This window comes from Canis lupus, chromosome 27, assembly GCF_003254725.2.
Source record: "Canis lupus dingo isolate Sandy chromosome 27, ASM325472v2, whole genome shotgun sequence".
In the NCBI taxonomy this organism is placed as follows: Eukaryota; Metazoa; Chordata; class Mammalia; order Carnivora; family Canidae; genus Canis; species Canis lupus.
The window spans coordinates 41,420,502-41,446,438 of NC_064269.1; the positions used below are offsets into that span (position 1 = coordinate 41,420,502).

The following is a 25,937-nucleotide window of genomic DNA, read 5'->3' on the forward strand; positions in this document are numbered from 1 at the left end:
AAAGAGGTGCCGGAAATTAGAAGAGTAGAGAAAGAAGGGAGATGAAAGGTGTCAAGGGAGAGAGGTGGAACGTGGCTGGAAGATAGTCTGCTCTCTGTCAAGCAGAATGGATGCACTTGGTTTTTTGGGGACATGACATTTTGGCTCTGAAGGGTAATTAAAGTGTGGCATGGTGTCTCCAACAGTTGAGCTCCTTTGCACACAGGAATGGGGCCCGTGCTTGACACATTCCTCTCAATGCTTCATATTTAATGTTACCTCACAGATAACATTTTTGGTTGCGATTAGACAGCACAATAATCGAGTTTGAGTCCCGAGAGGAGTGGCTCGTTGCACATTGAGAGAGACAAGCCAGTCCTCTGCCCTCTCTTCTTTTTTGGCATGTGTTCCATCCACATAGACAGCCACAAAAAGGCAAAGGCAACCAGACCCCTAAATATCAAAGGTAGGGAGAAAGTTCACGAATTTGCTCATCCAGGAGACCCTGAGGACAGCAGCATGAAATACACAATACAAAAAAGGGAAGTGACTTTGGAGACCCTGACAAGCACCTTGGTCAAATCTTTGGACCCAATTATCCTCAATTCCTTTTCTAAATAGCTCAGCAAAGGGATACAACTTGGGATCCAAGTTTTTGCAATAATAGTTGGCCTGTTGGTTGCTCAGCGCTGAATATATTCATTCAATAGACATTCACTGCTTGCTTGCTGTGTAACCGACATTCTTTTCAGTTCTGTGAAGACTCCAAAACTAAACACGAATCCTGCCATATCCATATTGAGTGCCTACTATGGGCAAGATATTATGCTCTGTGCTAGAGTGGTGAGCTAAACCCTAGCTTTCCTGGAGCTTAGGGTTGAGTAAAAGAAAAAGAAACAGTAATCATATAAGTAACAAATCATGCACCCCAAATTCCAATACAGACTTTGGCAGAGACCACCACTGTCTGCTGCTCATACGTAGCCGTTGGTGGCAAAACCAAAAATGAATTTAGTCATGCTAAGCTGAGAGTATTACAGGATGTCAGTAGTGTTTGAGAATTTCCCAAATCAAAAGCATTTTCTAAGAAATGCTTCATTTTAGGGCTGTTTCCCTAGTCATTTTTTTTTTTCTGGTTGCAAGGCCTTCCAAACAACATGCTGTGTGTGTATGGGCACACTGGATTGCATGTGCACACATGCGTGTACTTGTGTGTGTCAGCAGAGTGAAAATGGATTGGAATACTAATTGTGTTCTAAAGCGGATAAGCCATCAGTAGGCTTGTTAGACTATAGAAGAAATTTGTTGGAAAGAGGACAGTCAGCTTCTATTAAAAACTATGATTTTATAAATAAAGGAGAAGGTCCCTGAATTGCTACAAAATTCTTTATTTTGTATCAAGGGACCCAAATTAAGTCACCGTTTTTGTGAGCAAGCACTCTCTTTTCTTTCAGAGTTGCACTTGACTTCAGAACAATGATACATGCAGTTTTTTCTTTTCCCTTCCTATTATTGGTTCTTAGGAATAATAACTTTTATAAGCCAGGGGGCAAAATGAAAGGAGCTTCACTGTTTTTCATATCATGTGACCCTCATCTATCTTCTTTCTCCTTTGGCCCTGTCACCTGCTCACCTAATTTGCATTCCGTTTTTTTTTTTTTTCTAATCCTTGCATGCGTGTGTGTGCATGTGTGTTTCACTTTTGGACTTAAGGTTCTCCCTGCCAGATTTCCATTTAAAACCCTTCTCAGCTTTAACTGTTTATTCACAGAGACTTGACTTCCTGTGCCAGGAAGTGAGGCCTTTGCTCTCAAAACCTGAAAATACAGCCTGTGCATTGGCTCATATCTGGTTGCCCAATTTCCTCTACCTCCTACTGCTTTCCCTTGTTCTTGATGCTTCTGGAAGCAAATATGCATGTAGGCCTCTGAGGCCACTTATTCCGGACACTGACTAGCAGGGTCATTGAAAGAGAAAGGTAGGAAAGGCAGGTAGAGGGGCCCTGCCTGACTTCCTTGCTACCCAAAGCCCATCCACAAATGGGCAGTTGCTTCTGAGCCAGTGGTGGGGGCTCCTCACAGAGCAGCAACACCTCCTCACTCATTTTGCTGAGGACTATTTTGTGAAGACATCTGTTTTTATGCATTGTCTTATTACTGAGATAGGCAAGGCAGATGAGCCACATTCCATGGTGAGGAAACTGAGGCTGGAAGAGTTGAAGTGTTTTCTTTAGTGTCGCAGTCAGTAAGGGCTGGTGTCAGGACTACAGCCAAGGTCACCTGATTATTAACTAAAGATGCTTTATTTCCAGATCTTTTATGCTCCTTTCTTTATATCCTTTACTACCCCTTTTTGGCACTTCTCACAGCTTGTTGAAGTGTATATAGTTGTGCCATTACTGCTTCAGCCCCCCACTAGCTGAACATTCCATGAGGATGGGGTTGTGTTCATCTGTGCATGACTGTGTCATTAGCTAAATACCTGGTGCTCATCATCCTCACAACACCTCCATCATCATCATCACCATCATTATCGTCACCACCAACTTCACCATCAACACCACCTTCATCATCATCATCACCATTGCCTTCATCACCACTGCCTTCATCAGCATCACACCACCTCCATCATCATCACCACCACCTTCAGCATTATCATCGCCACTACCTTATTACATTCATATTCATTAAGCACTTACAGAAGTGTATTGGGTGAATGGGCTAAAGAATGTTGGATCTGTTTGGTTTTCTTTTCCTTTCCTGGAGCTCTCTGCCCCTAAGGTTTGATGCTCTTCAGTTAGTTGTTTGTCACAGAGCTATCAGGCATCTCTCCAGTTTCCATATTGATATATGTTATTATATTCTCCCCATTTCTCTTTCTTCTCTACTCCAAAATAGCCAGTCAGAGGAGGAAGAAGATGTATTTGGCCTCTCCAGGAGGAGAAGCTCCCTAGGCCTGAGTGGATATCCCTTTCCAGAAGAGGAGCCAGGGGCTGGGGGTCCATTCCCCCGGGCATTCCGCAGAATCATCTCCATTGAAGAAGACCCCCTTCCCCAGCTCCTGGATGGCAGTTTCGAGCAGCCATTGAGCAAATGTCCAGAAGAGGAAGAGGTCTCCCAGCAGAGGGTGCAAGGACAAAGCCAGCAGACCAGACCTTTGGAACCCATGCCTACCTCTCCTCGTGGGCAACCTGTTGGAAAAGAAGCCTTGTCTAAAGTAAGGACACATCCTGTGTTCGTTTGTAGGTGTCACTCTTATGCCTGTCCATTGCATTTAAACCCAAGAGCCCCAAAGGCATCTCAGGAAGTCAGATGTGGCTGGTCTCATGAATCACCATATTTGTGTCCTTCAGATACCAGCTTGCTCTATTGGACTGAGGGTCACTGGGGAGACTCAGGGGTCCTAGTAAATTCTCTTTATAACTTCTGTGGTTTGCCCTATTCCCCACCCTATGTTCTCTTTTCTGATTCAGATTCAAAAGCATTTACTGAATAACTACTTTAGACAGACACTTTGCTTGGCTCTTAGCATAAAACATCACATACTTTTAAAATTACACATCTTCCCTTATATTTTGTAACTGTTCTCAGCAAAACCAATCATTGCTTTGTAAAGTTTGTGTACCATCATTTTTCTCTAGGTTCCCAATCAGCTAATCTTCCTTTCATTCCCAAATGCCCTGCTTATCCCTCCCTTCAGGGTGATCCTCCTCTCTTCTACCTCCCTGCTGCACTCCCTACCAGAGCTTCTTGATCAATTCTGTAGGATAAGGAGGCCATAGTAAGCATCTTCCTCTGGTTCATGGAGATGATGTTCCTCATCTCATTTGTGACCCAGGAATAGACTCCACAAGCCCTTTACCTCCTACTTGACTGTCTAAAAGGCTACAGAAATGTCCATGACAATGTGAAAGAGGCTCTTCCCTGTATACTGGGGCAACTCTCTAGGACTGAGCCATTGCCACTTGACCATTTCCAAGGGCCATATTAGCATGTTTGCCAGGAAAGCTTTACAACAACTGCAGGGACTTCTTGGCATTGGTTGTCATTTTGGGTACTGGGTTAAGATCTGTGCATATGTATCCCTTCTCCAAAGGGCCTTGGGCCAGGGGGAGAGTGAGAGTTGGATGGCCCCAGAGGTGGGTAGCAGCCCTTCCCTTCCACATACCCTCCCACATCCCCCTCAGCACAGACCTACACTTGGAGGCAGGGGGCACACTGGGGTTTTAAATACCCCACACTATGCTCCAAAGGTAAAAGTATCAAGAGGGAGGGGATGGAATAAAGGAAAAACTAAGCATCTGTGTGTGCTGGGCCATGTGATCTGATGGGGCACATCAGAAAGGTCTATTCCCCTGGGAAGTAGAAGCCCAGGGTGTGAGGCTTGGTCCCGCCCCCGAGGAACATGAGCCCATCTTCTTTCCATGTGCTCTCATTTGGGCGCTGGCTCCACCAGGGGTGCTACCATCCAGTCTGGGATGGCAGCTGCAGCAGAGAGGAAATATGCTCTCTAAGAAGTCACATAGCAGCTTCAACAGAGGGTCTACTCTTTGGAAGAGTGCTATGAGGCAGGCCCTTCCATGCCAGGCTGCTGAAGCATAAATCAGTACAAGCTTTCTGGAAAGTAGTTTGATGACAGGAATCAAGGACTTAGAAATTCTATATTCTTTGAACCAGCACTTCTACTCCTACCAATTTTTCCTAATAACCAAATTCAGACAAAGATTTAATTCAAAAATGGTTATGTATATTAGCAAACACTTGACAAAATTCAATAGAATATCATAGCACTGTTAAAAATCACATTTTCAAGGCGCACCTTAGGTGGCTTAGTCAGTTGAGTGTCAGCCTTCAGCTCAGGTCATGATCTCAGGGTCCTGGGATCGAGCCCAGAGTCCAGCTCTGCACTCAGCAGGGAATCTGCTTCTCCCTCTCCTTCTGCCCCCTCTCAGTTTGTCCTCAGCTCTCTCTCTCTTTCAAATAAATAAATAAAATCTAAAAAGAAATCACATTTTTAAGAAACCTGAGTAAATCAGAAATATTTATAATTTAATAATATATGAGAAAGTAGAATAAATGTCTATAATTGATTTAAATAAAACATATTCATCCATCTATATAGAAAAAAGCCTGGAAGAAATGCATTCAAATATGAATAGTGACCATTTCCTGGTGACAGAGTAATTATGAATAATTACTGTTTTCTTCTCTACATTTCTGTTTTTCCTAGTTTTAAAAATTAGCATGCATTACTTTTATTTTCTTAAAGCTTTTTTTCCAATGGTAAGACAGAGAATGAGAACAGATCTTACTCCATTCCTCTCCCCACCCCCACCAGTCTGGTTGTCACAGTACAGATTGTCCCCCAGAGGGGACACAGGTTATATGAGTGAACATGACTGTCAGGTGGGTCCTGCCCAGAGCTGGAGCATCAATGCATTCATCTCCTTTGGCCTGCAAAAACAAAACAAAACAAAACAAAACAAAAACAAAAAACCCACTGCTTTTCCTAGAGCAGGACCAGCATAGCCTCTACAGAGGCTTGTCCTGCTCTGGGCTTCACATTCCATACCTGTAGACATGCCTAGGGATACACAGATTGCTGCACTGAGCTTTAGTCTCCAACAAATGATAGCTGGAGCAGAGGCTATGCAGGGACCAGCTGAGTCTATGCCTTACGCATTGGAAGAATAAAGAAAACCAAGTGGCGGGCATAGTTTGTGAGTGTGGGTTGTTTCTTTTTTTTTAAGTTTAGTTGAAACTCCCATAATTGACCTTGAATTCCCTCCTAAGTACTGCATGGAATTGATTTCTCTCCAAAAGGCTGTTAATGGCTTTTCTTTGAGACTCAAGTACTGCTAATATCTGCTGCCACTCCATTATAGTATTTGCTCAATGAGAGGAGCTAATTCCCCCAAATCCGCTTCTAAATATATTCAAAAGATCTTCCTCATTTGGCCAGGCAGTGCGGGGCTGGACCTGGAGGCAGGATTTGGGTGAGCAAACAAGCAGCTTACAGGAGGCAATGATGGAGGCAATGATCGTGCAAGGCAGCTCCTTACCCTAGCACTCCAGGCTGTCCTAGAGCAAGTCCATCCTCCCCAGTGTCCTAGCACTGCTCCCAGTCCCTGCCGACTGGTGGGCAAAAGAAAAGGAGCGCGGTGACCGGTGGACTCTGGAAAGCTCCGCCCCGTGGTCTGGGTAGCAGATTTCCCAGCTTACTGAGTGGAAATCCTTTCCCGGGCAGATGGGATCCTAAATGGAAGCTGATAAGATGGAAGGACGAGCATGGTGCAGGGAGGCAAGAGCATCCTCCATTTGGTCCAGGCTTTCAATAACAGGACAGAAATAAAGGTCCCCTGGACCACCCTGGGCTGTCTCTGTCCCTGTGATATACATACATCTCCCTCTTCCCCTGCAAACATCTCACCTCTCCTTCCCCTGCATGGAGAATCCCTGCCTCCTCTTTGAGCCCCAGCTCAAAATGTCCTTTCCTGTGGGCCCCGGACTCCTCTTCCCGGCTCCCGGAGCACTTGGAAGCTTGCGTTGCAAGGATTTGTTTCCATGGCTGCCTCCTTTTGTCCACACAAACCAGACCTGCACCCTTGTCCCTGTGTCTTCACACCCAGCCCAGGGCCTGCAACACAGCAGGCGGATGACAAGTGGCAGAATGAGTGTCTCTCTTCCCTCCTGCTGATGCTAGAAGGAGCCTTTGTGCCCAGAGCCCAAAGCTACTTGCATCCCAGACTCCTGCTAGTCAGTAGGCCAGGTGCTCACCTGCCCCTGGACACCGCAGGGATTGGTTAAAGGACAGGTTGCAGTGGGAGGACGGGTGGGTGACTGTGCCAGCAGTTGGCCAGACTGGGTGCTGTCCGCAGGAGGAAGCCCCTCTCTCCATCCCAGACCGGCTCTTCAAAATTGTGTTAGTGGGGAACTCTGCTGTGGGGAAGACGTCCTTCCTAAGGAGATTCTGCGAGGACCGGTTTGCCCCAGGCTTGGCAGCCACTGTGGGTGAGTTCTCAGAGGGGCCCCCTCTGGGAAGGGAGGGTGTGGGAAGGGGGCCCAGGAAGGGACTGGGAGCCCAGTGGGAGTGGCCGTGGGGTCAGGCTGGTAGGGGCCCATGCCTCTTATTCCCCAGTGAGGCTGAAGGGGCAAGGTCAAGTCCACCTCCCACACTGTGCCAGACGCCGAGCTCATCCCACACGGAGTAGAACCACTGATCACTTGCTTTGCCCAGCCTGAGGGGAACTGCAGTGGCAAAGATAGGCTCTATGTTCCCCTCCGAACCCATCCCCTTTCTATCTTTTTTCCTCCATTTTCAGCAGGGCCCTGAGTTTTCAGGCTCCTCCTGAGGTGCACACTGAGACACCACGAAGCCCGCCTCCCCTGGGGCCAGCAGGTTCCTGCCCTGCTGCTCTGCGTGTGTGTGTGTGTGTGTGTGTGTGTGTGTGTGTGTGTGTGTGGAGAGGGAGGACAGTGCTCTGGGTGGCTCCTTTTATTATCACATCTTCCCCATTCTGCATTCCAGGCCTGCTGGGTGACAGCTGGATTTCATCGTGGAAGCTCATTAGGCTCAGCCATTAATGGATGATCATGGCTTAATGTGTTCCCACACTCAAGTAATATTTTATTCGGATAGAAGCCTTTGCTCCCTTCACCCAGGGCTGCTCATTGCATTGGAGTGGGTCATAAGAGCCAAGGGCATACTGACCTTTTAGCTTCTACCTTTTGCTTGAATCACTCAAGCAAAAAATAAATCCATTGTGAGACTACTGTGTACCGTTGAGCCACAGTGATAAGTCTGTGTATTTGAAAATATATTATTTGTATTTGAAAGTATATTAGTGTGATCTGCATATTTAAAATTGCATATTAATTTGAAAATATATTCTTTGCATTTGAAAATAGATTAATGTGATTTGCATATTTACCATGGGCTTTTATAGTCATCATTTCAATCTATCTTCACACAACCCTGGGAGGGAAGTACTGTTATCAGCTCAACGGGCAGATCAGGAAACTAAGGCCCAGAGAGGTTAAGAGGCTTGTCCACAGCCCCTCAGCTGATATTTAGTGCTATATTGGCTCCCCCACATGCCCCTTCTGTACCATTCCGCAGTATCCCCTAAGCATATTGAATTATATGTGCTCAGCACCCAGCGAGCAGTGAGGACATGTGCCCATTCCGAGGGGTAGGCATGGGTTGGTACAGGCAGGGGAGGTTGCTAAGGTTCAGTGGAACATCAGAAGTTCTGGATCTTTTTTTTTTCCTCAAGATTTTATTTATTCATGAGAGACACAGAAAGAGGCAGACATAGGCAGAGGGAGAAGCAGGCTCCCTGTGGGGAACCCGACGTGGGACTCGATACCAGGATCCCGGGGTCACATCCTGAGCTGAAGGCAGATGCTCAACCATGAGCCACCCATGTGCCCCGTGGAGTCCTGGATCTTCATCTTGGCTCTGCCACTGATCAGCTATGTGATCTTGGGAAGAGGACTTGTTCCCCCTGGAGGCTTCAAGTTTTTCCTCCTGGAGGATTTGAATCAGGTCCCCCAAGATGGCTTCCAAGTCTGGTTCTCTGTTCAGACCATCTTTAGTCTTCAGCTGTCTGACAAGCTAACCCTATAAGACAAACATTCCTTGCTCCAGAACCCTGCCTTGGGAGATTTCATGTTTTTCCCCTTCCTCCCAGACTTGCTCCTGTAGTTGGGTCTCTTTCCATATGCTTCAAGCATCCTGTTCTAACTGTTGGGTCTTTTCCTATGCTCTTATCACATCTGGAACATTCTTTTGTCCCCTGCCTTCAGTCTCATTCCACACAAAGACTGAGAACATCCCTAGATGAAGAATCAGGCCCCTGACAGGAAGAAGAGCAGACAGCCTTCTGCTGGGTCTGTATGACCCAAGTCTGGAGAAGTCTGGCCTTGCTGGGAGTGAGCCCAGTGTGCTTCAGGAAGCAAGGACTATAGGAGGAGGACTCACCTTCCTGGGGGCATTCTATGGGATAGGCCCACACAGGTCAGGGTTCTAGCACAGGTTTGTGGGAGATGGGGAGGAGTAGATGCCAGACCCCCGCCCTCAGAGGCATCCCCCTGAGCAATGCACCCAGCATGCCTCTCCTATCGATGAAATCAGGCTCCATTTACATTTCCAACTTGTGCCCCTGAACTGGAAGCCTCTGAAAAAGGAAAAATCAGACTAATTTGCACTTCCCGGGAGACCAATTATGGAAACACCTACAAGTTAGGAAGGGAAAAATATCAAAGATTCCAAATCAGGAATGCCCTTCATCACACTGCGCAGAACATGCTGGAACGACAGCTGAAATTAGTCTCCCTGCCACACAACGTGCCTTGTTCTGGTACACATGTCAGTAACAGATGTCATGCGAGCCACCAGAAAGATGCTCCCTTTAAAGAGACAGAGGAGACACAGAATCCTGCCCTAGGGCCAGGGCAGTCAAACCCTAGGTTGGGGCTCTGGCCACCACCTGTTAAGGCAGCAATAATAGGGACATAGCAGATCCCTAAACCTTGCCATCACCATCAGAGGGGCCTTCAGGCCTCCTGCTCCCTCATACCGACATGATCTGTACTCCACTCTTGGCTTGTGCATGACATAAATGCTACAATAGGACAGTGTGACTTGGGGCACCCCGCCCACCCCACCTTAGGACCATCTGATTTCTTCAAAGGCAAGTGTTTGAGTCCTGTGGGGTTGTCCTGGCGATGTCAAATGATGGTTTCTGTAGAATGTTGGAGCTCATTTTGTAAATGGCAGGACTGATCAATAGAAGCTAAAGCTCTCTGGAAACCAGGACTCCGAGTCCCGTGCTTCTTCCACTGCCCCACATTGGTTCACAGGCCCCTGCCTTAAAACACAGGCCACAGCCCAAGGCGTTTCTTCCAGAGGTTTCCCCCAACAGAGTACACTCTACCCTTTCTTGGCCACCAGTCTGGTTTCTATCCCATTCCCTATTTCTACAGAGAAATCCCTAGAGTTTTTCTTCACGACAACTTGCAGGCCCTTCCCACTCCCAAATCCCCCTCTGATAACATCTTGAGCCTGTCTTGTCCAGAAGGGTTAATGTCACCCTTCCTGGAGTCCATCAGCCCAACATTGACCCACACCATCCCCCCAGTGACGGGGACTCCTGATGCCCCGCTGTCATTCAGGAACCTGTTAGGTTACAAGTCGGGGGTCACTGCCATGTGTTTGTTGAATGCTACAGCTGAACTTAAAGATTATGAACATCTGACCTACCCTTCTACACCCTCCATCACACTTCATTTGCAGATGAGGAGGGTGACATAATGTCATCAAGGTCACATGGCTGGTCAGGTGCAGAACTGAGGCTGCAATGTGCAACATGGGGTTGCCAACTTCTGAAATGTTAGAACTGCTTGTAGTCTTAGAAACCAGTTTATTACAGGCTCTCTGGTTATTGTGTGTTGCGTGTTCTGTTGGACTTGGACTCCTTGTGTCTCCTGTCACCATCCTTGTCTCCCCCCCACCCCACTCTGTGGCTTTATCTGTTTTCTGGGCCTCTCTGTTGGAGGTTGCAGAGATAAGTACATTGTGTACCCAGCAGGGGCTGTCGGCAAGCTCACCACGGCACAGCACCCATTTTTCAAGTACTCCCTGGTGCAACTTGCTCCCTACAAGACAAGCTCCCTGTCCTCCAGCAAAGTATTTACCTAGTAAGATAGAGCAGGACCATGACCGCAGCCAAGACCCAACTGCCCCAAGCAGCCACACCTGCCCCTCGGCCTGCATGCCTTTCCAGGGGAGGGCTCTTACCTCAGGGGCTTTAGACCTCAGCCTGCTTTCCGATCAGGCCCTGAAAGCATGTTGACCGTGTTTAGCTTTCTCCAGAGTTGTTTTCAGACAGCCAGCAGCTCCTTCAGTCCACCAGAGCACAGACTGGGGAGACCCTTACACTTTTAGCTAAGAACACTCATGCCTAGGTTCAGCCCAGCTAGTCATAATCCATTTTGTTGGGTGCACTTAGCCTGGACTTTCTAGGTTAATGAGGCCACCAGGTGTCCCTGGGGAACAGGGCACTGCAAAAAAAAAAAAAAAAAAATGAGCCTCAGAGCTGGCTCGCAACTTGCTATAGCTGCTGCCTAGAGTGGGCAAGGCATCTGGTCACTGGACTCTGGCTGCTTCATTCTCTCACTGTGGGGGTTGGGAGTCCATACGCACACATCTGTGTGCATGTCCATGAGTGTGTGTGGTTGGGCATGCACATGTGTGCAAATAATCCTCGTGGGTGTCACAGGAACACTGTGAAGATGGAGGGATGGTTAGGAAAACTAGGAATGTCAAGCATTCTACCAATTGGACAAAATCGCTCTTTTTCTCTCCCGGATGCACAAATGTGCTGACCTCTCTGGCCCTCACCAGTGAGGCACAAGGCCTCTAGAGCCCCTGCTGGTCTGACATTCTAGGAGCCCAGGACTCTTCCTCCCCCCTTCCTGCCACTCTGGAGCTCCCAGGTGCACTAGGCTTTGCCTGGAGACAATGGCTGGGATGACCTTTCCTATTTACTGCTTCTCTGTTGTCCCTTTTGTCTCTGTCTGGCCTCTGTTGCTGTCCCTTACTGAGCCTTGCACATCATTCAGATAGGCTGTCTTAACTTCTCCCTCCGGGCATTTTTGCAGGTGGCAACGGATGCCCTCTGGTTCCCAGATTTGATGCCTTGAGGTGGAAAAATTTTTTTAAAGCGTTAAGCATTTGAATATTCTCACATGTTCTCGGAGAAGCTGCATTAAGGTCCTTATCTCTGAGGGCCCCTGTGGGGTACAGAATGCCTGACCTTGTCTCTCTGGTCCAAGACTCTGGGGAGGGTCACGGCCTCAGAGAGATGATTTTGACGGGGCCAGGGGCTAGGCTTTAAGCTCATCTCAAGGGTGAATGTTGCTTTTGACTCTTCCTCCCTTACCCCTTCTCTTCTGACCCTCCCTTGCCCTGCCACCCAGTCCCCTTCCGTATACCCAGTCCCTCCACATACCTTTGCATTGGCTGATGGAAGTCTGAAAGTACGATCTGTCCTCCCAGGGATATTTGAATTTTGTTAGGGGAACTTCGAAAAGGATTTTAGGGAGGATGGAGAAAAAGAAATAGGAGGACAGTTTCTTCTTCCTCCATCTTTTCAGGGAGGGAGTAGATTTGTGAAAAATAACAATTCTCTTTGCCTTGGCATATCTACTTCTACATATGTGATCTCATTTGAACCCTATTATAGAATCCCTAAAGAGGGTGTGGATTACATTGCAGTGAGGTTCTGCAGGTTCAGAGAGATTAAGTGATTTGACCCACACCCTCCAGCTCCACCATGGCAGAGATAGGACCAGGACTCGGGTTCCGAGCGTCCCTGTCCAATTCCCCACAGCCCCTCCCGGGGGGAGCTACCCAGGGAGGATTGCCGCCCCTGGCCTCACTTGCTTCCAGACATGTCGGGGGATTGTTTACTGATCTGGACGTGATAGGCTCATTCTATCTTGTAGGCATCGATTATCAGGTGAAGATGGTACGTGTGGATGACTCATATGTGGCGCTGCAGCTATGGGACACAGCAGGTCAGGAGAGGTGAGGAGCATCCCTGGCCAAACCCTGCCTCCTCCACCTGCCATCCAGAGGGCTGCGGGGGGAAGCCATGCACCCCCTGATGTGTGACCCTCTGTGGCAGGTACCGCTGCATCACCCAGCAGTTCTTCAGGAAGGCAGATGGCGTCATCGTCATGTATGATGTCACAGCCAGACAGTCATTCCTATCCATCCGGCAGTGGCTGAGCAGCGTGGAGGTGAGCACTTGTGCCAACTCTTGCCTCCCCCTTGTCCCTGCCTGTGTCCTGCCCCCACTCAGCTCTTCCAAAACCTGATTCGGAACCCGCCTTCTATGGGAACAAGGAACAAACCGATTTCTGCTTTCATAGGGCCAACTCCAGCCCAGCCCTGGATCCTGGGTATGAACAAAACTGACACAGTCCCTGCCCTCATGGAGGAGGGCACCTGAAAGACCTAGATTATACCAATAACTGTATTGTAATCGCCATAAGTGCCATGAGTGAATAGGATAAGACTGGGAGGGGCGGGGCGCCTGAGTGGCTCAGTGGTTGAGCGTCTGCCTTCGGCTCAGAGCATGATCCTGGGATCCAGGATCAAGTCCCACATCAGGCTCCTTGCAAGGAGCCTGCTTCTCCCTCTGCCTGTGTCTCTGCCTCTCTCCGTGTGTCTTTCATGAATAAATAAATAAAATCTTAAAAAAAAAAAAAAAGATAGGACTGGGGGAGGGACTCAGGATGGAGTGTCAAGGAAGTTTTCCCCAAGAAACCAGTATTTTAGCTGAGTCCCACCGGCCTTCTTTCCCCCCTTTTTGCCCTCTGTGCCGTTCCACCTCCAGTGGACCCAGCTGTGCCCAGCCCAGGAGCGGCACCACACAGGGTCTTGGGGCCTCTGCCATGACCCTTCACAGGAGGGGAGGTTGATCTACAATGCGAGGGCCCCCCTGCTCACCCCAGAGGCATGCTGGCCAGGGCTCACCAGGCAACAGGCCTCTTCTCTGAATTCTGGATTATCTGTTAAGACTACTTTCTTGATTTATATTTGTAATAAGCTGCTTCAATTTGTAAGTCTTTTTTAACCCTCTGATGACGTCTACCCCTCAGATGCAGCCTTCTCAAGGCCACGGTCAGGGTGGACAAGCCACGTATTTATTTTACAGGGTCTCAGAAGAGTCTTCAACAAAATGCTCACGTGGGATTCCCCGCTCCTGCTACCTGCAGGATCCATGTGTTACTCATTTATTTGTCTAAAGCCCTGCCAGGCACTGTTCTAGGGTCTGGGAATTAGAGCAGCAGATAAGACACAAGGTACCTGTCCTCATGGAGCTTACATTCAACCCTCTGCTCCAGCCCTAGGACCTGGCAACCCCCCACCCTCCTCCCCACACAGTAGCACTGCTGTGAAGGACCCTGTGCCAGCCCGCTCCTGCTGCTCTCCAGCCCCCTGAGAGCTGACACCGTGTCTTGGTCACTGTGCAACTGGCGCTTGGCACGGGTCCCACAGAACTCGTGCTCCACAGATGTGGGAGGCGTGAACGGAGACTGTTTCGTCGTGCGGGCAGAACACTGAAGTTGTTCATTTCTTCATCCTTTTGGCCCTAAGATCTGTGATTCCTCCCACCAAAATCTGTTTCTCTTATAGTTTAGATTGGCTGGGCCACTCCTTTCTCTGCTGCTAATCCACACCCCTCTCATTTCCAGGAAAAATAAGGAACAAGAGTGGAAACCAGATTCAAAGGTTTCTCTGAAATTTGCTTCATACAAATCATTTCTTTTTTTTTTTTTTAATTTTTTTTTTTTATTTATTTATTTATGATAGTCACAGAGAGAGAGAGAGAGAGGCAGAGACATAGGCAGAGGGAGAAGCAGGCTCCATGCACCGGGAGCCTGATGTGGGATTCGATCCCGGGTCTCCAGGATCGCGCCCTGGGCCAAAGGCAGGCGCCAAACCGCTGCGCCACCCAGGGATTCCCCCATACAAATCATTTCTCAAAATGATTGTACTTGAGAACCTTACAGTAGAGAAAATGTAAGTTTTGAAATGTAGTGAATGGCTCTACATCGAGCTAATAGTGGAAAAATGGGATGGGTATCTGGAAGTGACTCTTATTTAAACTTTGGAATTTATGACATGATTTTTTTTTTTTTTTTTTGATAATGCTGCAAATTTCTCTTCCTCACAGAAATTAAGCACCAGGAGAGACTTCAGAGGTTATCTGATCTGGTGGTTCTCAAATTTGTTTCCTTAGAGCCCTGGAAATGTAACTATGTCCTCCGGGAACTGAGGAGGGCAGGAAAGGGCCTAGGGTTGCAAATCTGGGTCCCTCATCTCCCAGGTCAGTCAGAGCTACTTGGCTTCATTCAGTTTTCATTATTGGAAGTCTAGGCACAATTTTTTTAAAAAAGATTTTATTTATTTACTTCTTGAGAGACACAGAGAGAGAGAGGCAGAGACACAGGCAGAGGGAGAAGCAGGGTCCCTGCAGGGTCCAATGCAGAACTCGATCCCGGGACTCCAGGATCACGCCCTGGGCCAAAGGCAGACCCTCAACCGCTGAGCCATCCAGGCGTCCCTGGGCACAATTTTGTTAGACAAGCAGGTTTCCCTTAGAAAATCACTGATCTAAAGCAACATTTCATTCTCAAAGGAAGAAATGGAGGCCATGACTTCTGCACCACCCATTCTTTTCCCAGCTATGGACATTTCATTGTCCCTTGATAGGGACAACTGCAGGCAGAGGCAGTTCGAAAGGCAGTAGTCTGGGATTAATAGGGATGGATAGAGGCAAACTTGCAGAACCGTGCTCTCTGTCATCAGTAGGAACTGTAGTTTCTGAGGCCCCTATTTTGCATTAAGAGCCTGGGATCTAGTCGGAGAGGTGGAATATCAGGTCGAATTTGGTGGTGGCAGTGAGGCGAAGAGATATCAGAGGGCCAACTTTGCAGCTGGAAGCACCAGTTTGGTCATTTTCCGGAAAACCAGGCCAAGCATCCGATGACTGGCGTGTTCCCAAGTGGGGTAAGGCTGAAAAGCATCGTCAGCACGTACCCAGCAAGAGTCCTCAGGGAAGCCCTGTTGCATCAATGGCCCGGGAAACCACACTAAAATGCACTTTGCTCAGAATTCTCTGGGTGCAGATGGGGCTTTTCTGTATAATTTGGAGTTTGGATTTTCCTTCTTGAGACTATCAGCAGAAGGTACAGGTAAAACTCTAAATGGCGATTCCAAACCTGAATAATCAGGATCACCTATGATGCTTTCAAACAAAACAGATGTTAGGCTTTCTTTCCCAAATAGAACGATTCAGAGCCCAGAAATACAATTTAAAAAAAAAAGAAAAAAGGCAGTAGACTGATTCTCTGCTGCCCTGATTCCAAGCCCAAAGAGTGCGTCTCAAAGTTTAATATGCAGAGGAATCTCCTGGGGACCTTGTGAAAATATGGAATGTGACTCCGCAGGTTCAGAATCTTAGATAGGCCCCAAGATTCTACATTTCTAACAAGTTCTCAGGCAAGGCCAATGCAGCCAGGCTGGGGACCACCCTTTGAGAAGCAAGGTTCTGAATCACTTTCAAAGATGTCTGTGTTCCTTCAACTAGAATCTACTGAGCATCACCCACCTGTCTAGCACTGGTGAGGCACTCTGGGGGACTTGGTACCGGGGCCCAGCCCTGTGGCCCAGGGTTTCAAGAACAAGTGCTGGGGGCAGTTGTGTGAACATGTGATCAAGCGTCAGATGGTGGAGTGTGTGTCAAAGGTGTGGAACAGTGGGATCATGAATGCAATTATTCTCAAGATTCTTGAAAAGCTAAAGTCATTCTGCCTTGGCAACCAGCAATCAGAGGTGTCAGGTGACAGATTAAAACCTGACACCTAATTTGATCGGAGGGGATTGAAAATAATAAGTACTTTATATTTGTGGAGCACCTTATTTTTCCATAGAGCTCCAAGCACTTTGCCAACTCCCTCGCCTGGAGAAGGGAGGGTGGAGGGGGAGCTTTAATAACAGGCTTCAGGTTCTGAAGCCTTATTATTAAGTGAATGCTGGCCAGCTGTTCGCAGCGCCCCTTCCTCCTGCAACCTGAAAAGCAGTGTAAGAAGAAAGGGCTTAAATTGCCACAGATTATACGTGGCAAAGACTCACTCTTGGAAGAGGTTGTGTGGGGTGGGAACAGATGTTTGGGGGGTGGGGTGGGGTGTGGAGTACCCTATAAAGGAAGTACTTACTATCCCAGCTCAGCACTTCCAGGCCACAAAACTGGCCGATCACCCAATGACAGTGGAGCAGAAGCTCTAAAGGGTTCTGGCCCCCACATTCTTACAGGAGGCATTTGATCCTCTGGGCACGGGTGGCTCCAGGATAGAGCTGGAGTATGCACGGATGAGAGGACCATAACAGATCCTTCCAGCTCCAGCGGAACTAAACTCCTTTGGCACAAGAGACCTAACACCTGCTCTGCTTTATGAGGTGGGAGAGCCTGGTCCCCATGGCTGTCCTCCTACATTTTCCTCTCCTGGGCAGCTCTACCTTGCCCACAGGCCTTCCACAGAAGAGGCCCAGGCACATCCTGTGCTGATTCTCCTGCCATTTGCATTTCCTATGTACCATATAGCACATCAAAGCAAGTAACCATTCCTGCGAACTCACTATTTCCAACCCTCCCCCACCTCCTTCTCATCTCTGCTTGGGAGGACTGGTTTAGCCAATCTAATCCAGAGAAGAAACTGGTTGTTGGGCTCTAAGGGTCCCATGTTTAGACCATGGGACAAATTGGATGCCTGGAGACTTTGGGGCCTGTATCAGTTAGGGAAAATAGGATTTGGTACAAACCTGAAAGGGCTGGTATTTTTCTCAAATCCAGTTTGTTGGTCCCTGATGTCTGTGGTCCTGGCGTGTTGAACTTCTTGTTTCCATCTTTTGTCACTCTGATAGCCCTGTATTCTTAGGCCTATAAGTCAAGGAGGTGGAAAATGACTGGAGTCATTAAGCCAACAGGAGCAGTGTCTCCAAGCTGGGAAAGAACTTGAAGATTAATCTAATGCAGTCTCTGGTTTTATGGATGAAAAGTCCTGTGATCCAGAGAGAGGAAGTGACTTGTCCAAAAGTACCCACAGCTTGCCAGACGCCCAGCCAGAACTAGAATCTAGGGCTTTGCCACTGCATTATGCTGCATTATGCATTATGTGACAAGAGCATCACATGGTCCATGGTTGAAATCTGCTTCTGAAAAATAGGTGTTCATTTCTTTTCAGTCCTTGCCGCTTCCACCTCACAGCAGAACAGTTCTATAGCTCGAAGGGGCCAGGCCCACTTTGCTCTCCTTTCGTGGACCACTAGCTAATTCTCATTCTGTGATCTTTGCACAGCACAGAGCAAAAAATAGCAGTTTGATTTTTTTCCCCCATGTTCCAAGTTGAGCTTGAAGTGCTGGCAGTTTAAAACGAACTACACAAATAAATCTTGTTTTGACTCATAGTCCAGGGGGTGGATAAATATGGAAACCCCCAAGATATAATTTTGCAGTCATTTTTTTCTTAGCATAACTACATGCTTTAATGTGCTGAGAAATTTTTTTGTTCTGGCTCCAGAGAAATAGCAGCACTATCCTGGCTAAGTGCTTTTTCTTGCCTCCCAGCAAATGCATATTAACACACACACACACACACAGTCACACTCACACATACTACAGCCAACCAAACCCAACAGCTGCACGTTCTGAGCTGAATGTCAGTCCTCTGCTCCAGGTTGACAGCTCGTGTTATTTAAAGTCAGAGGTGGGTAATCTTTTGAATTTCAACACGTCTGTCTTCCAACAAGCACGAGTTCAAAGAAAGGCAACTGAAATGGTTGGAGGAATGGAGAGGCTTCTATGTCAGAGTATCAGAGGATAGGAAGCAGCTGTATAGGTCCATCTCACAGCTCACAGAAGAGAGTCTGTGAAGAGGAATGATTTGGACAGGTCCCACACAGACAGGTTGGGTTGTGTGCCCTTCTAAAGAGCTCTGCTTCCTTCTCTCTGACCTGTCATGCCTACAGAGTTCTCCTGGCATCTATAGAAATGTCAGCAGAGGTGGGGTAGACTTTAGACTCGTTTCCCAAAAGAGATGCACTTTAAACTTTCAAAAGGGAGTGTTGTGTCAGTCAGTGGGTACTGATGAACCTCTTTGTGCCAGGCTGTATACAGGCTGAACAACTAGGCGGGTACGTGAAAAATGTAAGGTTTGGGCAGATAGCCGAAGACTTGAGGTTCAGGTCAGAGAGGACCATGAGACACCTACCCCGGCCCCAACCCTCCCTGTGGCCCTGTGTCAGAGCCCAGTGTTGGGCCAGGGTGATGATGACTGACTGCCTATGATGGCCAGCATACTCTTCTGGCCTTATGCTGGTGCTCACTTATTTTTGCCACATCTTTGGGGATAGACCTAATTCTTTATCAGCAGCAATCCAAGGCCCACAGAAGGGAAGCCAGCTGTCCCGAGTATTTGCATAAGAGAGGAACAATGCAAAGGACAGAAGCCACAGCTGGGGGGTGGCAGGGTAGGGGGAGGCCTTGGCTTTTTTCTGCTCCTTCTAAGATGTTTTATTTTTATATCCAGGAATTGCTTTAAAAAAGAAGGCTGCCCCCCCAACCCTGCCACACCCCCAACCGCCTTTCCCTCAGAGGCAGCATTGCTATCTGTGGTGCACTGGGCTCAGATGCTGGGCATGTGACTCTTCCCTACCTGATCCTATTCGGTCATTCAGTACCCACCATTCCCTTTGCAAGTGAGGAGGCTGAAGCCATCACCCATTCCAACCTACCTGAATCCAGGTTCGAATTCTGCCTTCGGATTTCAAGTCTGATGCTCATATTTTCAGAGTTTCCATGTCAAGAAATCCCACAAGGCTTAGTCATCCCTCACACATAAATCTACAAATATCTCTCATGTGCTCCACACAGCAAGCCTTCTGGCCCATTTCCTTGCTTTCTCCTCTTTTTTTCCTTTTCTGTGAAAAAGTCTTCGCACAAGTTTCTGTGGCACAACACAGTCAGAAAATGGGGGTATTCCCATTACTCAATGCTCTGGTAATAGGGAGCCACAGCATGGTCTCTATGCCATAAGTAGTTTCTCATTTGCAAATAATTGGAAAGGGTGCAATCAACTTAGCACATCAACTACAGTGCACATAATTTGATCTATTTGTGATGGATCAGAAGATGCATTACCAACATGAATTACATCTGACCATGAATAGATGGAAATACCAATTTGAGAGAATTCTAGTTAATAAGATACTAAGTAGCAGAGAATTCACTGGAAACCAGAATGTAGAGAAAAACATTGGAGAATCATGGACCGTAGACTAAAGGCTCCTCGTAACGCAGCGACTTTGTTATCAAATATTCTTTCGGATTCTCTGAGGCTTAATGTTCTCGTTGAGTAAATGAGAATTTTTTTTCACTACCAAACTGCAATAAAGTGAATGTATAGATTAAGGAGCCATGGAGGCTTGATTTCAAAGATAATTGCACTCAAACTTAAAATATGTGCATCTATGGGATGGACTTGGGATATTGATATGAAGTGGTTAGATAAAGTGGCTGAACTCTTGGCAAAACTGGAAGGGCTTGTTAGCTTCTATCATCCCCCAACCCTCTCTCGTTAGTAAAACATTTTAGCTAAAATGAATAACTATTGTTTACCAAATTATTATTAAAAGACCCTAATTAAATATCTCACTAAGTAAAAATAACAACCTGCTCGAATGTGAATATTACCATATATACTCACTTAATAGCTGCGTGCTGTGGGCTCTTTGTTTGCCATCCCAAGAGGCACAGAAAGTACACACATTACACAAGGGAGGACACCCCGGGATGCCGAGACTGGGGTGTGGGCTGGTGGCTGATATGCCACAGTCATCAGAGGAGTGAAGAAAGCTGACCCCTTGAATACCTGTTACTTGTGGTCACAGAGCTCTTTCCCCTGTGGGGCTTTAGTCAGAGCCAGAGCAAGCAGAGACAGGGTGCTGCGCACCCCACGGGGTGACCTCCAATTACGCACACAACAGTTGTATACTGGGCACTAGGGACCCAATACCAGGTATGAGACTTGGACCTAACCATCTGGGAGCTTCTGTGCTCAATATGAGGCCTCTGGAGATGCCACGTCTAATCAAAGTGGCCCTTAGACCTGCTCCAAACCACATTACATGAATTCCTTTGGTTCATTCTGGTTCATTTAGACTAAGTCCGGTCACTTAGGAATGCTTTCAGGGATGCTAATAAGCATTGTTAAAGGACACCTAGTTTATCAGTCTCTACTGTCCCCTCATCCCGTTGCCCTCAGCATACCTGAGGGGGCCTGCATGTCCCATCCAGCAAGGATGAGTGGTGAAGGAGGGAGAAGTCACTGCAAGCCGAATCTGGGAGGTACCCAGAGGCAGATTTGAGGCACCCTGCAGAAGCCTCGTAAACTGAGACCCTCAGAGAACATGACTCTCCCTCTTAGCTTTTGTGATGACTGGATTATCGCCTGGCCTGTTGTGGCAGCAGGGGTGTTGCAAGCCAGATTGCATCTTTCCTGCCAGCATTTTAAGCCTGCCCTTCTGGGGTTTCTTTATGGATGCTTCTCTCAGTTGGGGTATTATCTGTTCGGCAGGAAGCTGTGGGAGACTACATTCCTGTTCTTCTGCTGGGCAATAAAGTTGACAATGAGAAAGAGCGGGAAGTTCCCCGAGGCCTTGGAGAACAACTTTCCAAGGTAAAGAACAAACGTTTCCATCTCTCTGGTTGGGGTGGGACCCCAAGGGCCGTGAGGCCTGTGCTCAAGAGCCTTGGTGGGAGCCTTCTCTGGAAGCCCCCTGGAGAAGGAAGCAAGAGAGCACGATGGATGTCCTGGCATCATAGGAATGGCCCAACTCCTGTGTAGGTGGAACTTTTTGTAGAAAGTCCCACATCGCGAGACAGAGGTGGCAGGGGATGATGAAGATATAGGGAAACTCTTTTCCTTGGAATTCAGAATGATAAATTCTTAGGTAGTAAGAGGTTACTTATTTAAATCCCCTATCAGATACTTGGATCCCTTCATCTGTGTTTCCACTTGATCACCTCCAGGGATGAAATACTATCTGAAGGCAGCTGATTCTTCTTTGAATAGCTCTGTCAAGAATTTATCCATTCTATCAAGATTGAGCCTGCAGGCTCAATGAGCCTGTGAACTTGAGATAAATTTAAACTCAGAGCATGCACTCAAAAACTTACTGTTAAAAGAAGCATTAGGCCTCTGGCCCAAACTGGGGAACAGTACGGCCTGACTAAGGCAGCAAGATTGTGCTGGCTTCTGGGCTCTTTCTACTGCCTCCAAGTGGTTTTCAGGAAACTGTATGTCTGGAAAGATGGGGGTGCTTTCCAGCCCCAGGATTCCATATTTCTTAGTGTGCTCGCTCTAAACAGGGACTCGCGGCCCCTGAGGCTGGGAAGACCGGCACAGATGGTAAAGGTCAAGGAAAAAAGGAAGAAGAAGGGTCTGGCAGATGTTCCCATGCAGAGTGATGAGGTAACTGCCTGTCGCAGTCCCTTAGCCACAATACTGAAATTTGGAAGGACTCTGCCAACAGAAAGGTTTCTCATGTTTCATCTGGCAGAAAAATCTGACCAGAACTGACATGAAGCATTTATGGTCTTTGTTTACCCTGTTTGAGTGAATTTTCAAATGTTTCACTGAAGAAATATTACTATGTTTGATTATAGGGTGCTATCCCAGACCCTCTGAGGGTAATATAATATATGGTATATGCATCTGTTATTTCTCTGAGACTCAGTCTCTGGATCCAAGGATTTTGATTCATGAACTGCAGACCTGTATTTTTATCATCCCATTTTTTCTTTTTGTCTTTTCTTGGTCAGTTAAAAACAAGCAAGCAAACAAACAAAAACAAGGCTCAGAGAAGTTTTGATTGATTCAGTTTATCACATAGGTCCTCAGTGATGGGATCAGGAAGGAAAGCCGGAAGACGAATTCTGTCTTCTAATTCTAGATCCTGTGTGCTCCCCACCCCTACCCCCCTACCATGGAGCCTTTATTCTTCCATAGACTGACCCAGAGTCAGGCTCCCACAGAAGTGTGGACAGGGGCTGGGTGAAGAGGACCAGAGGATAGAGTGGGCCCCTGGGGCATGAATCAGGAAAGCAGAACTGGGAGCCAGTGTCTGTAGAGTCTCCAGATATGCAAACCTCAGAGGAAATGTCCACATTCAGCTGCCTGCATCCCCTCAGGGCATCAGCCCCCAGCTCTCCATGCTCCATGCTCCATGCGTTAGCACTGTCCTAAGGAAGCAGGAAATCTATTGACAGGAGCTATAAATGGATATAATGATGACCCTTGGCCAAGAGCCCCTACGATGCCTACTGAAGTGTTGGCCAATTGTCCTTTGGCACCAACCCTGGCCTCGGCAGCAGGAATATTAATTAACTGGTGTGAAGGAGAATTTCTACTGGAGCGCCTTAGTGACATCTGCCCCAGGGTTCATAGAATGCCAGTGTCCTGGGAAGAGCATGTTGCTGGGAGTCCTGCCATGAACTAAGTCATTGAATGAACAGAACTGCCACCATTTATACCATGCGCTTGGTTTCCCTGCTTGTGCAGTGGGAAGAATGTGGCCCATCCCAGCCTTTGTATCTGCCTGCATCACAGGCTGCAGTGAAAAGGAAATGAACATATACATACCTGAGAGCAATCTGGGAAAGCATAAAGCACTAAGGCAGCATACTGTTTGGGGTTTTACAATTGTTAAAACTCATCTGGGAGAGTTCTGTAACCACAGAACTTACATTAGACAGGGAGCCTGAGGAGAGGGAAATCAACCTTCTCTGGTAGGACCAGGAAGGGGAGAGGAATGAAAGGGGTCTCCAAGAGAAAATGAGGGATGTGGGTAGACGCCCACGAGGTGTTCTCCTCCCACCTCCCATGGTTCTGATCAGTACCCCCAGGACTCTCTTTCTCTCTCCTCTGTCTTATAATTCCAGGAGAACAATCTGATCTTCTATGAATGCAGTGCCTATTCCGGTCACAACACCAAAGAGTCTCTGCTCCATCTAGCCAGGTAAAGAGGCGCATCCCAGCAATCAAGGTCTGGGGGGAAGCATGGCATTCACTTCTATGTGGATGATACTCCCTCTGTCTGAACCTTCTGGGTAAAGGGGCTGGAGGCTGAGGCCTTTGTGTGAGATTCAGGGACAAGCCTTCTGCAATACAATAAGGACAAAAAAGAAAGCCTCCCTACCTCTCACCCCCACTGCAGTCTTCTTCTGAGTCTGAAAAGCTGCCTTTTTCCCAGGGATCTTCTTTTTAAATGCAAATGCTCTGGGAAAGGTCATATCATAGGTCCCTGAACAGTGGCTAATATTTTAGCAGGAATTAGTTGGCAGCCAGCTAGAAACAACAGTTATAATATGGGCTTCAGGGGAGGGGGTGGAGAAGCCAAGGAGAGGAGGGGCTCTTTGGGAGGACTAGAGGCACCCAAGGTGACAATGCTCAAAGGGTTAGTTCCGCCAAAAGACTATTTTCATAAGTCTCCAACCTATACCAAAATTTAAAAGATAAAAACAAAACCATACAGGGTCCTATTTTCAATACTTGGACAATCACTCATTTATTCATTTATTTATAGGCATTCATTTCATTCCGTCTATCCACCCACCCATCCAGCCATCCACTCACCTATCATCCATCCATCCATCCATCCATCCATCCAACCATTCACCTATTCCTCCAATCTCTCCACCCATCCATCCGCTCACCCACCCATTTATCTATTCATACATGTATCCATCAACTCAACTATCCATCTGTCCAAAACAACTTTTTCTATACATTGGAGAGGTTGTGGACTTATGGAAGACCATGGGGAAAGCTGTAGGCTTTTCTCTGCCACTAATTCCCTGGGGCAAGTCACTCTATCTCTCTAAGCTTTGCCCCTAACATAGGAACATCAATCATATCATCCCTGCGGACTCAGGCTCTTATAAATATCAAAAGAGACGGTTAAGGTGAAAGCACGTTGAGAGTATAAAGCAGGGATAAGATACCACTATTTTTAATCCTTTACCTCCTACATTTAATCATGAACTTTGGCAACATGGAGAAGACCTTCTATAGCGTATATAACCAAAAAGTATATTTTCTGAGTCCCTACTGTGTGCCAGGTACTATGATAGGCTACAGAGACACAGAGACAAAATATACAGTCTCTGCCTTCAAGCAACTTTCTTGCCTGAGGGAGCCAACCAGGGAAGCAGTACATTCTGACATGGGATGATGGTATTATAACAGGGGAATGGTCAGAATGCTGGCAGGGATACTTACACCACCTGGAGAATCAGGGGAGGCTTCTTGAAAGAGGTGTCATGAAGGATCCATATTGACTAAACTTTGTCTTTACAAATTATGGTTATGTACCTATACTTCCGAGGGGGAGACTTTAAATACTCTGATGCCCTAGTGAGACTGAGTTCCCTCCTTATCATGCAGATGGCTTGTAACCCAAGGATCTAGCAGCTCTCCACTACTGACACTGTACCTTCCCCTCTTCCAGGATCCTCAAGAAACAGGAAGATACAGCAAGGGAGGACACAATACAGGCTGACCGCCCTGCCAAAAAGAAGTCTTGCTGTGGCTGATGAGAGTCCTCCTAGGACTGCTCCATGCAGGTCTGAGGTCATAGACTTAGCCTGAATCCTGCACATGGGCTCCTGCTTGAATGTTTCCACCACAGCCTGCTTAAGCCTTTGTCTTTGTCAGTGACTTGCCTCCACTGCCAGGAAGGGGAGAACATCCAGGCAGGAAAGCTGCTCTTGCAGCATTCTGGAGTCTTCTATCTCTAGACCCAGATCTCTCTCTAGACCCAGGCACCCATCCCACCACCACCTCCTGCCACACACACCCCCAGCTTGGTTTTGTGGGGAAAAGAAACAGATGGGCTTTTCCAGAAAAATCACCACATGCCTTCTCCACCTCCCTTCTGCTCCCCTTGCCCTTAGGAGCTGCAGCACTGTGGTTGCTGCGGTAACTGCACAGGGCAGACTTGCTGCTTCTTGTAGGCCAAAGATATAGCACTCTGGCAGGGCCAGGGTGGTTGGGCTTCCTTTGGCTCCTGTTCTCTGGATATCAATGGGATGCTCTTGGCATATGCTTCATGGACCTTGAGATGCCCACATGGTGTTGAGAAAAGTAAGCCAGGGCATCCCACCCCCAGCACATCCCACCTTGCCAGGCTTCAGAACCCAGGCTCTCAGCAGCCACCATGCCTCCTGTATTCATTCCTTCGTAGTCTCTGAAATGTGCCTTACAAGAAATCCACACCCTTTCCTCTGAACCACCCACCCATGACCCTGACTCCAGGGTGGACTG

At 47.6% G+C, this 25,937-nt stretch overlaps 1 protein-coding gene across 6 annotated transcripts in view; it reads left to right on the plus strand.

Moving 5' to 3' along the window:
• The window catches only part of CRACR2A (calcium release activated channel regulator 2A), a 144,345-nt gene that overhangs the window by 102,083 nt on the left and 16,325 nt on the right, over positions 1-25,937 (plus strand). For 4 of the 6 annotated variants that reach the window (XM_049102983.1, XM_035707280.2, XM_049102981.1 and 1 more), the window contains 7 exons: positions 2,877-3,195; positions 6,857-6,989; positions 12,489-12,570; positions 12,671-12,785; positions 21,189-21,290; positions 23,555-23,631; positions 25,123-25,237. In XM_049102983.1, the coding sequence (XP_048958940.1) occupies positions 2,877-3,195; positions 6,857-6,989; positions 12,489-12,570; positions 12,671-12,785; positions 21,189-21,290; positions 23,555-23,631; positions 25,123-25,207 (913 nt within the window). In that variant the 3' untranslated portion in view covers positions 25,208-25,237. Of the gene's footprint in view, positions 1-2,876; positions 3,196-6,856; positions 6,990-7,506; positions 7,845-12,488; positions 12,571-12,670; positions 12,786-21,188; positions 21,291-21,982; positions 22,086-23,554; positions 23,632-25,122; positions 25,238-25,937 lie in introns of those variants that run through there. The other 2 variants (XR_007406620.1, XM_049102984.1) reach the window with 2 other exon arrangements.